Source organism: Ascaphus truei, chromosome 1 (genome assembly GCF_040206685.1).
Source record: "Ascaphus truei isolate aAscTru1 chromosome 1, aAscTru1.hap1, whole genome shotgun sequence".
NCBI lineage: Eukaryota > Metazoa > Chordata > Amphibia > Anura > Ascaphidae > Ascaphus > Ascaphus truei.
Window position 1 is genome coordinate 81,993,528 of NC_134483.1, and position 16,430 is coordinate 82,009,957.

At 41.6% G+C, this 16,430-nt stretch overlaps 1 protein-coding gene across 6 annotated transcripts in view; it reads left to right on the top strand.

Annotated features, from left to right (window-relative positions):
* The window catches only part of MAST4 (microtubule associated serine/threonine kinase family member 4), a 607,818-nt gene that overhangs the window by 270,928 nt on the left and 320,460 nt on the right, over positions 1–16,430 (top strand). For 2 of the 6 annotated variants that reach the window (XM_075590430.1, XM_075590444.1), the window contains exon 1: positions 5,625–5,768. The exons of the other annotated variants lie outside the window; for them this stretch is intronic. In XM_075590430.1, coding sequence (XP_075446545.1) covers positions 5,685–5,768 — 84 coding nt within the window. In that variant the 5' untranslated portion in view covers positions 5,625–5,684. Of the gene's footprint in view, positions 1–5,624; positions 5,769–16,430 lie in introns of those variants that run through there. 6 annotated transcript variants of the gene reach the window in all.

Genomic DNA, 16,430 nt, shown 5'->3' on the forward strand with positions numbered 1-16,430 from the left:
CCTCCTTTGACACATTCATTAAAAATTACAGACTTGACGTCCAGTCCTTAGCTGATGCAAGCTTTGAACGGAAGGTGTTCAAGCCGTAATTCGATTAATATTTTAAGTTTACTGTTATGTATTCATAAGTTTTGTTATATATTCCCCACCCTTGGTTTTACTGCTTGGGTATGTCTCACCAGTGTCACCGCCATGAACTGGAAAGGAGAGAAATTATAGTCCATGTACCGTAATTTTCTTTTCCCAGAATCCGTTCATGTGGTGGATATTTTTACCATTCCATTTTTGTTGTGTATCCATAATAGATTTTAAGTTTGTAGAAATGTAAAGACTTTCTGCAGATCAGGGGAAGAGCCTCTTATTGAGCACCTGCAGATGTTTTTTTCTGTCCTAATTATTATAAAACGGATGGACATACCAAATAGTGTCCCCGCCATGAACAAAACTTCCAGTAAGTTGACTCCTTTCATGCATGGATCTTTTAGCAATTCGTATGATTGAGTTTCAATAAGGTCTTAAACGCCCTCTGTACTGGCCCTCCCTCTTCCTAATGTATCAAAATAATCATTTCAGTACAGGATTTTACAAATCCCGAGAGTCTTTTTCAGATACAGGAAGTTTGCGAAATTAAACAAATATGTCTAAGTGCCTGTGCTAGAAAACATTACCTCTGCAGAATAATTGAAATGAGTAGATTATAAAAAAAACAAGTAAGATTTTAGTTGTGCCTGTGTCGTGATGAATAAAGGTGTCAGATTTCCACCACTAAATAAAAGAATGGATCAAGATATGATTGAAATTGTGACTTATAAGTGAATGTTGGATATATAAATTCCAGAGCAAATTCCTCAAATTTAGGTAAAGAAAATTACAATTGGTTTAAAATCATTGTATTTTTCGTTTCCTATTTTTTTCAAAATTTGAGGGATTTGCGTTAGAATTTATATACCCAATTTTCTTCATGTGGACCATGAGGATGGTTTTTGTTCTCAGCAGTAGTATAGTTTAAGGAAAGTATGTTGTAAATTGTATATTTTTTTTTATGATACTCTCTAATTAATACACTAGTAATTCATTGATTACACATTTGTGTCGAATACACATTTTCACGGTCATATAACATTATTGATTTTTTTGGTTAAGCACTTACTCTTTATTTTGTTTTATAAATGAATGTGCCCACAAAATGAATGTTTTTAGTTGACATCTGTTTTTCTGGGGCATTGTTAAAGTTACCTTTGGAGAAGATGAAGTTTAAATGAAAAAAGGAAATAGAAAACTCTGAGATTGGTGAAAGTGTAAAAATTGAGATAAATATTGCCTGGTAGATTTCTTGTGTTACAGTTGGCTCTGGCAATTCACCTGTTTAAAGGGCTTGTTTGGTTTCCTCAGTTTGCCACAGATTGGAGCCTTTCTTGGCGTGCTACATAACGTGCTGGATTGTAAACACGAGAAGCTGTCCATGCTGCCAGCCAAGCAGCCAGAGTTCCTGTGAAAACCATTCTTGCAGGGCATTTACATCAGATGACCAATTTGGTTGAAGCGAAATGATTATGGAGCATATATTGCAGTAAAAGGAAAGTGAAGAGGGTTTCCTGAATTAGTGGTTTTATTTAGTTCTGGGTAAGTATGTTATAAGAACAATGTGTCCTATGGCATTTCTGTTGTAATCCAACGGTGGCATAGTTCTCATAGTGGGATAAGGAGGACATTGCAGCCACTGATATGCCAACCAGTTTAGGAAACCTTTTTAATAGCCTGCATAAGAGTTGTGTGTGAGGCCAGTGGCCAGCTATCCTCCTGTAGTTTTGCATCTTTATCTCAAATTGCCAGTTGTTGTAGATGGCACTGCTGTTTAACAGCTGTTGATTTTGTCAATATTATACTACCTTACAGTAAGATTGCAAGCCAATTCATGCAGTTCTTTGTTAGATAAATCTGTAAAGAGGGGTCCAAGCATAGAAGTTTGATGAAGAAACGTGGTATTTTTTCTTGCATGTGCCTAGTTCATAGGATTGGATCTGTGGAAGCAAAGACACCCAATATTAGCTTTTCCCTTTAAATGGACCAGCATAAATATGTCCTCACACCTTTTACAATCCATTTTTTTTTTTTAAACGAAGCAGTCCTACACCTACTCTTTAGTTTTTCATTCGTGACAAAGGTGGTAGCTGCAGAGGAACGCCACATTATCTTGTCACTCAGATATATGTAGCCCTGCTTCCTATCGAATGCAGGCCACTACCATATGCTGTATTACCTGTAGGCTCACAGGGCCTAAGTCTCTGCCACGGAGAGCCTGGGGTACTCACACAATAATTATATAGGGTGCAGCGCCTCCACCTGCGACAGCTTCCGCCAGAGGGGAAGTGGGTCTTCGCAGGACTTATATACTGTATACACAAACACACAGCAGGATACCTTAACCAATTGACTTTACTTTCAAGCAATACCTTCACATACATATATATATCAACGGTCCTCCCTTGCGGAGACACTCTAGTCAACGCCACGTGACCGCCTACCCTCCCGTCTCCCTCCACCGGGTGTCCAATCCCCTGGGGATGAGGCTCCCACCCTCAAGTGAGTCCGATCTCTATATATGTAAGTGTGACTGCGCAGCCACTGTGTCCCGAGTGAAACGATGGTACCGTTGGTGCACTTGAAGAATTACCTGCCGGGTACTCCGGTACCCGGTACTGCTACGATCTTCAGAAAGGATCCGCGGGGAGGGGGGGGGGTAGATGTCGTCTTCCCACCCACGTGGAAGTCCAAGGCGATCCCACCCGGACACGGGGCGTCTTGCTAATGGGGTCTGAGCCCAGACCTCCCGTTAATTAGAACAGTCCTGTTATTGATCGTGCGGCACTAAGGGGATCCGGATCCTCACTATGGCCGTCCCTAGCTCAGCTTGTCTCTACGGGGCTGCAGGGACTAACTGGGCCTGGGGCATGCGGCCTACGCAGGGGCAGTTGGCCTCCCCTACACCGAAGCTCTGTCTCCTCTCCTCTCCAGCCAGCTCTGAGCCAAAGTGCGCGCAACCACTTCCTTTTCCTCCTCAACTCACAGCTCATTGGCTCAGCTCTATCACGGGGACCCGCGGGGGCTGCTGGGACCTGTGTCTCACTACCTCCCTCCAATCGGAACTCTCCTCCTTCGCGGGCTTTGGCACTCGCGCCGCCGCATGCGCAACCTCTGGCCAAGTTTGTCTATACCGGTGCCAACCAAAACATGGCGTCCTGCATGACGCGGAGCCTCCGTATCAGAGTGCTCTCTATTGCAGCGTACCCTCCCCCAACAACAAGGGTGAGAAGGGGATCCCGGCTACATATATATGATTCAGGAGTAGTCACTCTGAAACGTAAAGCCTTGTAGAACCAGCACATAAGCCATATACTGTCGTCCCTTGGCCCAGCTTCCAGTGTAAGGGGTTTTATTAGTGTAACATGGTATGTCTCATGTACCTGTCTTTCCCCACATAGAATGGTCTGTTACGTAATCCCTGTTAAGTTCCAGGCAGTAACAGGTTAATCAATGGCTAATGACCCCCTTGTTCTTTGCTTGAAGGTGAAGGAAAGGAGGTGGTGACTCATGGCTTGTGTACAGCTCCTTGGGTACAGTCCGCGTGGGTACAGTCCACGAGCCCGCCCCTTCTAGATTCTTCTGGGGAGGATCTAAATTCAGTTGAGCACTTCCCCCAGGGGAGAGGCGAAGAGGGTTCTACTCTAACCTCCCAGAAGAGAGGGTGTGAGAGAGGAGGTCCTGCACTACCCTCCGGCGGGAGAGGTTGTGCATATGAGAGTGGAGTGTTGCCCTGCTCTAGCAGTAGGTGTGGAAGGAGATGAGGTCTGGCTCTGATCCTGAAAGGGAGTAAGAGGGCTATGAGTCTTCCCCATTGCGGGGCAAGCATGCCATTCTAGGCCAGCCTAGAGACCATTCAGACCAGAATGCCCCAAGAGAATGGGCAAGCACCATCCAGAAGTCCTGCACTGCAGGAGACTATGCTGCTCTAAAGAAGGAGAGAGAGAAAATAAAGATGCTTGTGCACCTTGCATCATCTGCCTGGGTGTCAGTTACTGGGCAGGAGCTAGATGGACTGCAATGACAGGAGCTGATATCCTATTCTTGGGATCCTGTCATGGCTGGAGGCGCTGTACAATGAGTGTGAGTAACTAAGAAATGTCCCATTGCCCATGCCATCGCACAGCTCAACTTCTCCTGACACCACAGGTACAGTAGGCTTCAGCACCACACAAGAAGCAGTAACCAGGTTAGTTTCCCAGAGGAGGGGGGAAACAGGGTTACATTAGTATCTTAGGGGGGGAAAAAAACTGCAGAATACAGCCATACATTTTCCAGCAGCTTTATTTTCAGCTTTCATGTGTAGTCCGGGTGCTCTAAGTAAAACTGTTCAAATGTCATTATACAAAGCTATTTAATTAGTTTATGTAGTAGAATGATTCTATTGTCTTAGATAATGGATTTTGTAGTGGTAATGTATTAAAAGGCACCAAAGCTTTGTGAAATTGCATATTTATTTTGGAAAATGTGTATTTAACATGAACTACTAGTTTTTTTTTGTGTGTTTGTTTTTAAGTGCTGAATCGAAATACATTATTCTCTCCGGTACCAAATTGGTTAAAAGTCCATTCTATGTTTTCTTAAGTTGCAGTCTAAAATCTGAAAATCTTATCCTTCCCTGAGTCATATTATATATTCCTCCGGATGCAATTCATTCACATTTATTTGATTAACAAGTTATTATTCCGTTTTTGTTTATGGATGAAAAGCTTATGGGGAAGGAGAATACTTAAAATTCATTCCATGGTCACACTGAATTGAAATAAGATGAGAATGAGCACAGACAACAAGCAGAGGCAGACTGTGAAATTGCATATGATTGAAACCATAGTTTGACTCTCATTGGCTAAAATAAAGATGAAGTTATCTTCCAGCCTACTGTTTATTTTTTTTGAATTTTTATTCTTTTTTTTTTTTATACATAAAAAAAAATGATGATGAAACTAACTTTGTATGACTAAAGTAATACTTACATGTACAGTATAATATCCTTTTCTACTTTGGCTCGGAATGAAGCTTCATGCATTATATGTAAATCAATTGGATGATTTAAGCTATTAGGGGAAATGCTCGCGGAGGCTGCAAAGTGCCTTCATGGTTTGAGAGGCGAATCGCTTGTTATAGTATTTTTTGTTTTCTTAGATGGCATCAGAAAGAGGAGCCAGACTTGGTTGCACTGCTTCACAGACCAGCTGTGCCTTCGTTTTTTCCCCGTCACATTGATCTGCCTTCTTTACGGAGGTGTCACTGCTGATTTACGTGGATGCTTTGACCTTACAGAAGCCTTAGACCTGAAGCAGTTTACTGTTGGCACAGGATGCCAACAGTATTGTTCTGAACCTATAACAACACTCCCAGGATTTCCTCTGTCTGATACAGTAGCTGCTCCTGCCTGGATGGACGCGTGAGGTGTTTGGAGCCCACTTGCTGCTTTCTAACACAGTACTGCATGCATTCATGATCTCTGAAGTTGCTGGAGTGAATAACTAAAGCCTAGTCAGCTGACCGCACTTCTCCAATCAGATAAACTGTGATGTAAGTGTTTAGCAGCTGCTAGGATCTGAATTAGCGTGCTGAAGTCTAGGTACAGTGTACTCTGTAGCATGGCTATACTGTTGTGGAAGAACGAACAGAAGCTAAATACTGCAATGGATGAGTCCAGTATTCTCAGAAGAAGAGGACTTCAGGTAGGTGCTGAGATATGTTACTTTAGAATGAATGTTTTTGCAAGGTGTAGCAACACTGTCTGTTGAAAGTTCCAGCTGCATTCATTCACTGTATGTCCCTTTCGAGCAGAATGGGAAATAGATTTTTACATTGCAATCTCCAAAGGCAGACGACTCCCGTACAAATATCGGCATGTGCTACAGGCTACAGCAAATGTTATCTTTTATGTGGGTTTCTGTGGATCCATTTTCAGGATTTGTCAAATATATTATATTATAGATGGTATTCTTTATTGAACAAGCTGGTTTTTTTTTAGTAACCATTGCAGTGCAAAAATCTTCCTTCAGATCAGCATTGTAAGTAGTCAACTTAATAATAAAAAAAAACTACAGTAGATGTATGCAAGAGCATACAGAGGAAAGAAAATCATTGTATATGGGCACGATACAACCCATTTCTTCTTTCTGAAGCTGTGGGTACAGCTGTTAGCATCTAGGGGAGTTCTTCCATATCGTTCTTAATGACCAATATTTCCCTACTTTGCCATACTCTGTATTTATATAACCACATCGTTGCAAATGATAATGTTTAAAGTAGGTCCGGACATATATTTGGTAACATTTTACAATCCATGGATTTAATGAGTAAATTACCTTCTGAATTTGTGGTTTATAAACTTTCCACAACGCTCCACATATCTCCTTATGATTTATTTATTTTTGCAGAATGCATTTAGCAAGGCACAATGCAAAAGTCTGAATGAGAATGGGGGGGGGGGGGGGGGGTTGTTATGTATTATATTTTACTTATCAAGATACGTTATTTTGCTAAAATTCAATAATCAAAATCAAGCCATATCAATATCCAAATGTCTTGTTTGCAACTACTTTGTGATGGGTGTAAATGAGGGCTGGATTTAAAAAAAAAAAAAACTTATTTAATTCTCTTGGTTTTCTCCTTCAATTCTTTGAAATAATGTTTCTACATCCAATTAGTTATTTGAGTCATACTTTAGATAAAAACGGTTTAAAGCGACTAAAAACGTTTTAGCTTGTTGATCCTGTTTTATTTCAAAACCTATTCCACAGCCTTTGTTAAGCTCTTATAACTTAGCAACTTATTGTAATCAAAGTATAAATGACCAGACGTTAAAATAAGATCTTTATTTTAGTCGCACCAAAAAGTTTTACCATGGATAATCGTCCCTAGAATTAATTGAAAATCTTCAACCAAGAAAATGCAAAACTATTATTTCCTGAGACAGTTCTGTCAAGCTCAGTCCTCAAGGGTCACCAGTTTTATGGATATCATTGCTTCAGCACAGGTGGCTCAATCAGTTACTGTGCCACCTATGCTGATGCAAGGATAGCCATAAAACCTGGCCTGTTTGTGGCATTTAGGACTGCGCTTGACACCTGTGATGTGAGAGAAACTGGATGCCATTTGTTTTTACACCCCCAAAAACAAATAAATACAAGAAAATATCTGTGGAGTGCTGCACAATGTCAAAAGGAAGGAAAATATCTCTGCAAATGATAGAAGGCAACAGTGCACCTTTTAGACTTCATTAATGGTCTTTTTAATGTTTTTTTTTTTTTAAGTGGATCTGGTTAGAAATGCCTAATGTATGAAGAATTTGTTCATCAATTATATGCGGGAAGTACCTAAGGATGAAAGGTTTTGAAAAGGATGGTGCTTTCCAATTTGTAGATTTTCTATATTTATTGTGTTGTTGGCTGGAATATTTGAAGTACTAAATAAAGCACATTATGAAACTATTTCACGAAAAAGTGTCAGAAAACTACAATGTATGAGCTGTGTTGCAGCACATGGTGAAGGGTTAACATATTCTCATAGTCCAGGCTACATTTAAAAGCTGTTAATATCATGTTGCTGCACACAGAACATTTGGCAGCATACTTGGACAACTCTATGACATGTTTAAAACCTGTTCAATTGGATGGATAAGCCTATTTAGGTACCTTTAAAATGTCAGAAACGGTGTTATAAGCTGCTTCCCACAATCATCATCTCTACCATGTTTGTCCACAATTATAAACCTTAAAACCCTGCACAAAAATAAAAATACAAAAAATAATCCAAAACTGTTCAAAATGCTTAATGGTCAGATAGCAGACAGCCATATTGATCTTGCCTTATACGAGATCCTATTGTATACAGTTTTGTATGTGTAAATGGCCATTGCAAGGAATACTAGTCATATAGAGTGAGGGGGGGGGGGGGGGGGTGGAGGGGAGAAGTTACATTTGTCAGAAACCTGGTGCTTCCCTGACCTGGGAATACCACAGGTGTGCTTCCCTGACCTGGGAATACCACACGTGGGCTTCCCTGACCTGGGAATACCACAGGTGTGCTTCCCTGACCTGGGAATACCACAGGTGTGCTTCCCTGACCTGGGAATACCACAGGTGTGCTTCCCTGACCTGGGAATACCACACGTGTGCTTCCCTGACCTGGGAATACCACAGGTGTGCTTCCCTGACCTGGGAATACCACAGGTGTGCTTCCCTGGCCTGGGATTACCACAGGTGTGCTTCCCTGACCTGGGAATACCACAGGTGTGCTTCCCTGGCCTGGGATTACCACAGGTGTGCTTCCCTGACCTGGGAATACCACAGGTGTGCTTCCCTGACCTGGGAATTCCACAGGTGTGCTTCCCTGACCTGGGAATACCACAGGTGTGCTTCCCTGACCTGGGAATACCACACGTGTGCTTCCCTGACCTGGGAATACCACACGTGTGCTTCCCTGACCTGGGAATACCACACGTGTGCTTCCCTGACCTGGGAATACCACACGTGGGCTTCCCTGACCTGGGAATACCACAGGTGTGTTTCCCTGATTTGGGAATACCACACGTGTGCTTCCCTGACCTGGGAATACCACACGTGTGCTTCCCTGACCTGGGAATACCACAGGTGTGCTTCCCTGACCTGGGAATACCACAGGTGTGCTTCCCTGGCCTGGGATTACCACAGGTGTGCTTCCCTGACCTGGGAATACCACACGTGTGCTTCCCTGACCTGGGAATACCACAGGTGTGCTTCCCTGACCTGGGAATACCATAGGTGTGCTTCCCTGATCTGGGAATACCATAGTTGTGCTTTCCTAATCCTCCTATTTCTACTAAAATAAGAGGGCTACATTATCTTATTTTGAGGAGTGTTTCCTAATCTCCTACAGTACTTTGGTATGTATAATCTCAGTAATCCAATATTGGCTTGTGTAAATGTTTTATGTCTGGCTCAGCAGTAATTTCAAAATGTGGTGCTCAAACCTTGCTGATGATGGTCCATTGGAAACAATCAAATACACTTGTAGCATGTGCAGTGTTCAGTAGAGTGATCTCTGACAATTTGTGAAGGGCCCCAGGGCGGGAATTCCTTGGCTACAGATTAAGCTATCTACTGAGCCACCTATCAAAACCGTTTAATAGGGAATACTGCTGCTTTAAATGCACACACAGCCACTTTGCTTTTAAACCCTAACTCAAAAATATCGTTCTGTCATGCTATATGTTTCTGCTGATATTTCAAAGTTTTATATTTAAAAATGTATTTTTGTTTTGCCTGTTAGGAGGATTTGTGAGTTTTGATGGATTTTTGATGGAATTTTGTTGGGGCAAAAGGTGTGTTCTCAGGCATAATGTAGTAATGTTAATTAGACCTAGAACAAAGCAAGAGAAATGATAGAACAATGGGATTCTTCCTGCAACACGCTTCTATGTAATGTACAGGGCTATAATAACAATTCGTCATATTTTCTGCCCACACGGCAATTCGTCAGCAAGTGTCTGCAACATTTTGTACCCACAGGGTAATCTTTCTTATTGCTGTATCAGTAAAACGCTGAATGGAAAATGATTAACATTTTTATTATGCTATATTGAGTTAATAACATTAAGTGCTTTGGACAGTTTGAGGTGCAGATTGCAATACAACCCGATAGAAATGTTTATTTTTATTTTACTTTTTGTTTTGTTTGTTCTCTATTTTTATACTTATCTATATGAATACACTTTTGATAGTGACACACGTGAGCTGGCATGTTTATTATTTACAAGACTTTTTCTTTAATTAAAAATTGCAGATGTGCAGACATTACTGTTTCACTAGGCATAGGATTTGTCAATGATTGATGCAAACTATTTTCTCAACTTCATATAATACGATTACAGATCGTAATAAATGACTTTGTATTAGGTATTAATAGTGTTGTTAGTAGAATTCCAGCACGTGCATTAATAATCGCTGTCATAACGACATTGCTGTGTAAATAAATAAATCCTAGGGATGTTACACTCCCAAGATCATTATGGGAGCCACTAGACTACTCGGTCTCCATCACATACAAGTGAGTATAGCATTCCATTATAATAGATAGATGAATGTAGCAGGCAAAATGTGGGTTCAGTAATTTGCCTGTTTCAAGATGCTGTACACTTGTAGAAACCTTTGTACCATGGGAATTCATGTTTACTTCCCACACATTGCTACATTTTATTTTCTGTCAGGATTTATTATTTGAGCATCAACATTGTGCACAGAGCATGTCGGGCGAACATGCTAAGACGAGGGTCTGCAATCTTACCTTTCATGGAAGAGCCTTTTTTTCTTTTTTTTTTCTTTGACTAAACTATTTAGAGAGTCGCCCTACGTGAATGAATATGAATACACCCCCACAAACGCATACATGATACATACATATACTGTCCTCTGTCACTTCTCCCCTCTCTCTGTCCCTTCCCGCTCTCCTCTCTCACTCACCCCATCCTCTCTCCCCCGTCCCCTCTCATTCAATCTGGAGTGGCCATGTGGGCGGATGTAAGAGTTGGGCCTGACTTCTGGAGTGGCCCAACTTTCGGTGCCCCGCACCGTCCAGGTAAACCGGCAGGGGAGAGATTGGCAGCAGAGTGAGGGCCTGGCTCCAGCCAGAAAGCGGAAGTGTGGCCCAACCTCTGGCCAGACCCAGCTTCCACCACTGGCTGGGCCCCATGACGGTGCCATATGTATTTACTCATAGAGCTGTAGGTTGCAAACCACTGTGCTAAGGTTTCTGAACGCCAACAAGCTTGAAGTAAGTGAAATGCCGAGAGCGTAGTGAGCTTTGTTTTGTTTTCTGTTAAATCCTTTCAGGTTTATAGTGACAGAAAAGCATTGGAATTAGGCTCGCCATCATTCAAACATGGAAACATGACACATACTTACAGCATGATTACTAATAGCTATTAATTGAATTTGATCCTATGGGGGATTGCAATGCTTCATAGCTTAAAATTAGGTCATAGATGCCTAATCAGACATGTATATTTAAATAATATTTAAAAGTCTGCAACTTTCCATATATTTTTCATACAAAAGCTACTTTGAAGACGGGGGGTTATTTTACTGCAACTCCGTGATATTGAAGTCCTGTTCATTCATCCACTCTACATGCCAAATAACCAACTTGAAAGGTAGATTTTAAAAGTGTAATCTACCCCCAACACTCGCGAAAATGATGCATCTTTAAATTGATCTCAATATAATATTTAGATGGCCATCCTATTTTTGTTTTTCCTGGCTGTTTTTCTTTTTAACTTTATTCTTTTACAAGGCCAAAGCCTGCAGTAGAGTGTTCTAGTGCTTATTGTTACTTTATCTACACAAGCAAGAAACAAATAGCTGTTTTCCACACAGACTTCAAACTGCCTTATCAGAGAAGCTTTGTTCTCCCAAGCTTTTCTGATGCTTTTTTAACCCCTTCACCACCCTTAGAACATTATAAACGTTCTTCCCCCTTTTCCTTCTCCTTTTCCTGCCATGAGGTTTTGTCTAAAAAATGATGTTGATTATTTTTGTTTGGGTCTAGTGTCTCCCTTTCGGTTTACACCAGGAACCTCTCCATCAGAAACATCCCCTGGTGTATCTACCCTAAGTACACTGAATCTGCTGCCGGCGGGTGAAACATCATCATAACCCCTACTAGAGGGGTTAGGTTCCGGGTGACTTCACCCCCGAGGCAGCACCTCCAGATGGCCTATCAAATTCCCTAGATTCATATGTGTTGGCCTTTCCTCCCTGCATACGACCATTGAGGCGTTCCTCCTATTATAACTATTGGAACGCTTCCAATTCCTCACTTTATCCGAGGCGTAATCATCATTATCACTGTCAAGTTTGATTCGTTTTCTAGCAATAAGTTCTTTCTCGAAAGTTTCAACTCTCTTGTTGGCAGTCTCATCATATTCTAAAAATTCCTTATGTTCTGAATCCGGTTTAAGAATAATTTGATTGTTTCTATTTCTTTTTCTAATATTTTAAGTTTTACCTCACGAAACTGAACCAGGAGTTTCTTCAGAGCAAACGAGCAATGATCTAATGTGTCATTCCACTTTTTTGAAAATCCTGGATCTGTCTCAAATGTTGGAGTTTTAGTTATCCGGAGGCCTCTCGGTATAATCTATGTTATCTATATAATGTTGTAATAAGTGGGCGTCCCACCAATGACGCATCTCATCTTTGAGCAGTCTAACAATTTAAAAAAGTTATTTTAATGTCTATATTTTCATCCATACTAGACACATTATCAGCTGCCATAAAGGCAACAAAACCACTCCTTCTAGAGACCCTCACTTCCGCAGATTGTATCATATTGAAAAGATGCCACTAGATGTAAATAATATAAAATATATAAAATAGGCTGCGACTAGTTGGTTAAAACAAGACAAAGAAGAAAAAAATATAGTAGCGCCAATAGATATATAAATAATCACCTAATATGATAAATAATATGGCAAATAACAATTGAGGCATTCTAACAAAAACTCACAACTATAGGATAGAATGGAAACAATATATACTGTATAAAGAAAAAGGAGCGCAAACCTCTGATAGTAAATATCAATATGGGCAAGTTTAAAAAAAGAAAATTTTTTATAAAGATATATATAGAGATATATAGATAGTTACCAGATGGGCGTCCAGTATTGAGACAGTACACTGCATTTTGTAATCCAAAAAATAATTGTATTAAAATAAATAGGGCAATGCAACCAATGTTTTTGTCACCACGGAGGGACCTTCATCAGGGTTAAGCGCAAAACCCTGATGAAGGTCCCTCCGTGGTGACCGAAACGTTGGTTGCAGTGCCCTATTTATTTCAATACAATTCTTTTTTGGATTATAACATGCAGTGTGCTGTCTCATTACTGGACACCCATCTGGTAACTATATCTACCTTATATATATGGGATAAGCATCTGTTTTCTGCTTGAGTACTTGTGTGCCAACAGCTCCTCTGGGCATGTATATGTATATGTGTATATATGTACGTGTGTATATATATATATATATATATATATATATATCTCAAATGGAAATATTACTGTATGCTCATTTGCATGTCTTAGACAGGTCTGCAACCCCGCCTTTCACCATTATCACCCAGCACACAGCACTTCCACTGCAGCAAGGGATTCTGGGGAATGACATGCAAATGAGCACACAGTGCCACCTTTTGTCTCAAGCTCACATTACATGTGTTCTCATTTGCATGTCATTCCCCAGAATCCCTTGCTGCAGTGGAAGTGCTGTGTGCTGGGTGATAATGTTGAAAGGCGGGGTTGCAGACCTGCCTAAGACATGCAAATGAGCATTCAGTAATATTTCCATTTGCTATATGCTTTACTGTGCTATATGCTTTTCCTCTGTGTGTGTGTGTGTGTGTATATATGTATGTGTATATAGAACAGAGTCAGCCTGTTTAATTAGTTTCAGGGGCAGCAAGCTTCTATAGAGGAATTTAACCTCCTGCACGCTGGAAAGCACACTAGCTGCACTACTACAGTACATAGAGATAGTGACTAAATATATATATATATATATATATATATATATATATATATATATATATATACACACACATATATACACATGTAGAGGTATCAGTACCGTGTTAGCCGAGCTTCAATAATCAAAAAATAAATAGATGATACCGTTCTGTGGCTAAACGAAATGCTTTTATTTGTATCTCGAAAGCTCGCACAAATAAAAGCATTTCGTTAGCCACCGAACGGTATCATCTATTTATTTATTGATTATATATATATATATATATATATACACACACACACACACACACACACACACACACACACACACACACACACACACACACACACACACACACACACACACACACACACACACCGTATTTCCTCGATTCTAAGATGCACCTTTTTCCCATTTTCCTATTTCTGAAATAAGGATGTGTCTTAGAATCTATGTACTGAACAAAAAAAAATATCAGCTAGGGGGCGCTGCTGGAGATGCCAGCTTCACAGTGCAGCAGAAACAGCATGGCTCTGATGCCTCCCAGCAATCTTCAGAGTGCAGCAACATGGCTCTGATCATGGTGTGTGTCTGTGTCCCCTCCCCGTGTCGAATCTCGGTGTTAACTGCAGGAGGTGCAAAGGGAGCCGTGTGTGTCTGTTTCCTTCCATTCTCTCCCTCCTCCGCTTCCCTCCATTTTCGCCCTCCCCCACCTTCCCGCCCACCTTCCCTCCATTCTCTCCCCTTCCCTCCATTCTCTCCCTCCCCCTTCCCCCATTCCCTCCCTCCCCCCTCATTCTCTCAATCCCCCCCATTCTCTCCCTCCCCCCCATTCTCTACCTCCCCCCCATTCTCTCCCTCCCCCATCTCTCCCCCTTCTCTCTATTATCTCCTCCCCCCCTCCATTCTCTCTCCACTCATCCGATACTGTCTCTCCCCATTCTGTGTCTGCCTCTCTCTAGTGTAGATAAATGTATGCTATTGTCTGCTAGTTAAAAAAAAAAATTCTGCACATTTAATATAATGGGTTTTCCCCCCCAAATTGTTTAAATCAAGGGTGTGTCTTAGAATCGAGGAAATAGGGTATGTATATAATAATACACACACATACAATTGTTTCTGAGGGATCACGTGAAAATCAATTCCTAAACACATCCATCCCAGGTTACCTTTAGTTGCCTACTTAAAATATATATATAAGTCGTGTCTGGGTGTATCATTGTTTAGTTACTGTAATTACATGAGAAAGTAGCATTTGTCTTAATCTGTGTAATACTACTTCGGGACTCACCACCCTTTTCTCCTATCCTATATAAACATCAACTACATGTAACACCCCTACCCCACCCGGCTGTATAGAGATAGGGTGTACATGAATAACAGTCTCTCTGACAGGATTTATACCTGCTCACAGATTGTTAGCTCAATTGGTTTACCTCTTATCTCAGGGTCGTCTTTCCACGTGAGGTCAGGCCAAGGCTGTTGGGAGTGGATGTAGGTGCAGGTAAAAATAGAAAAAGGGCGCAAGAGACTTTATAACTTGTTAGTGTTTATTGACATACAACAGTCCTTGAATCCAAACACTGGGTCAGTGAACAAAGCGTCTCTTCATAGTACAAGTATCAGAATAAATCAATAGTATCACAAGAAGACAGCAGCATCAGGATAGGCTTTCAATATGAACCTCTTCCTTAATGTTATGTTTGTCTAAAGCACTTATTCCCATGATCTGTTATTTATATTATCTGTTATTTATTCGATTACCACATGTATTACTACTGTGAAGCGCTATGTACATTAATGGCGCTATATAAATAAAGACATACAATACAATACAACCTTCTTGATCTGGGCATTACGCCAGATTATAGGCTAAAGCAGTTAAATTCCGGGCATTATTGAAATCCCTGCTCTCTGATTAGATAATGCCCGGAATTTTAACCAATCCGTCATGGCCTGGAATTTTTGGCACCCAGCCAAGTTTTTCAACCAATCAGTTTACAGTTCTCATTTACACAAAGGGTGAGATCAGCTCTCAGACAGGGGAGGTGATTGGACAGGAGGCACAAGCAAGGCACTGACTCCTCCCCACCCTGCCTGCAGAGAGGTCCGCACAGGAGAGTGAGGGGAAAGGTTTGTGTGTGTGTTGTCTGATTTGTGGGTGTAAAGGGGGCGAGCAGAGTGTTTTATTGCTGTGTGTGTGTGTGACTTCTGTTGGTGTGGGTGTCTGTTTTGGTGGGTGTAGAGGGGGGGGGCTGCACTGTATCTATTCTGTGTGTGTTTTGTGTGTGGAGGAGGGTGCAGTGTTTTGTTGGTGTGTGTCTGCATTGTGTGTTTACACAGGGGGGCTGCAGTGGGTGTAGAGGGGGGCTGCTGGTGTGTGTTTTGTGGTTGTAGAGGGGGACAGCAGTCTGTTTTGTTGGTTTGTGTCTGCAGTGGGTGTAGAGGGGGGCTGCAGTGTGTGTGCGTGTCTGTGTGTGCGTGTGTGCGTGTCTGTGTGTGCGTGTCTGTGTGTGCGTGTCTGTCTGTGTGTGCGTGTCTGTCTGTGTGTGCGTGTCTGTGTGTGCGCGTGTCTGTGTGCGCGTGTCAGTGTGTCTGTGTGTGTAGAGTGGAGGAGGGCTGCAGCATGTGTTTTGATATGTCTGCAGTTTTGCGGGTTTAGAGGGGGGTGTAGAGGGGGGGCTGCTGTGTGTGTGTGTATATGTATATGTATATACAGCTAAACCCCGTTATAACGCGGTCCTCGGGGTCCACCCCGAGACCACCGCGTTACTAACGGGGTCGCGCTAATTTAAAAAAAAAAATGGCCGCCGCATCAGTGCATATTTACCCCGCGGTCCCGGCTTCCCC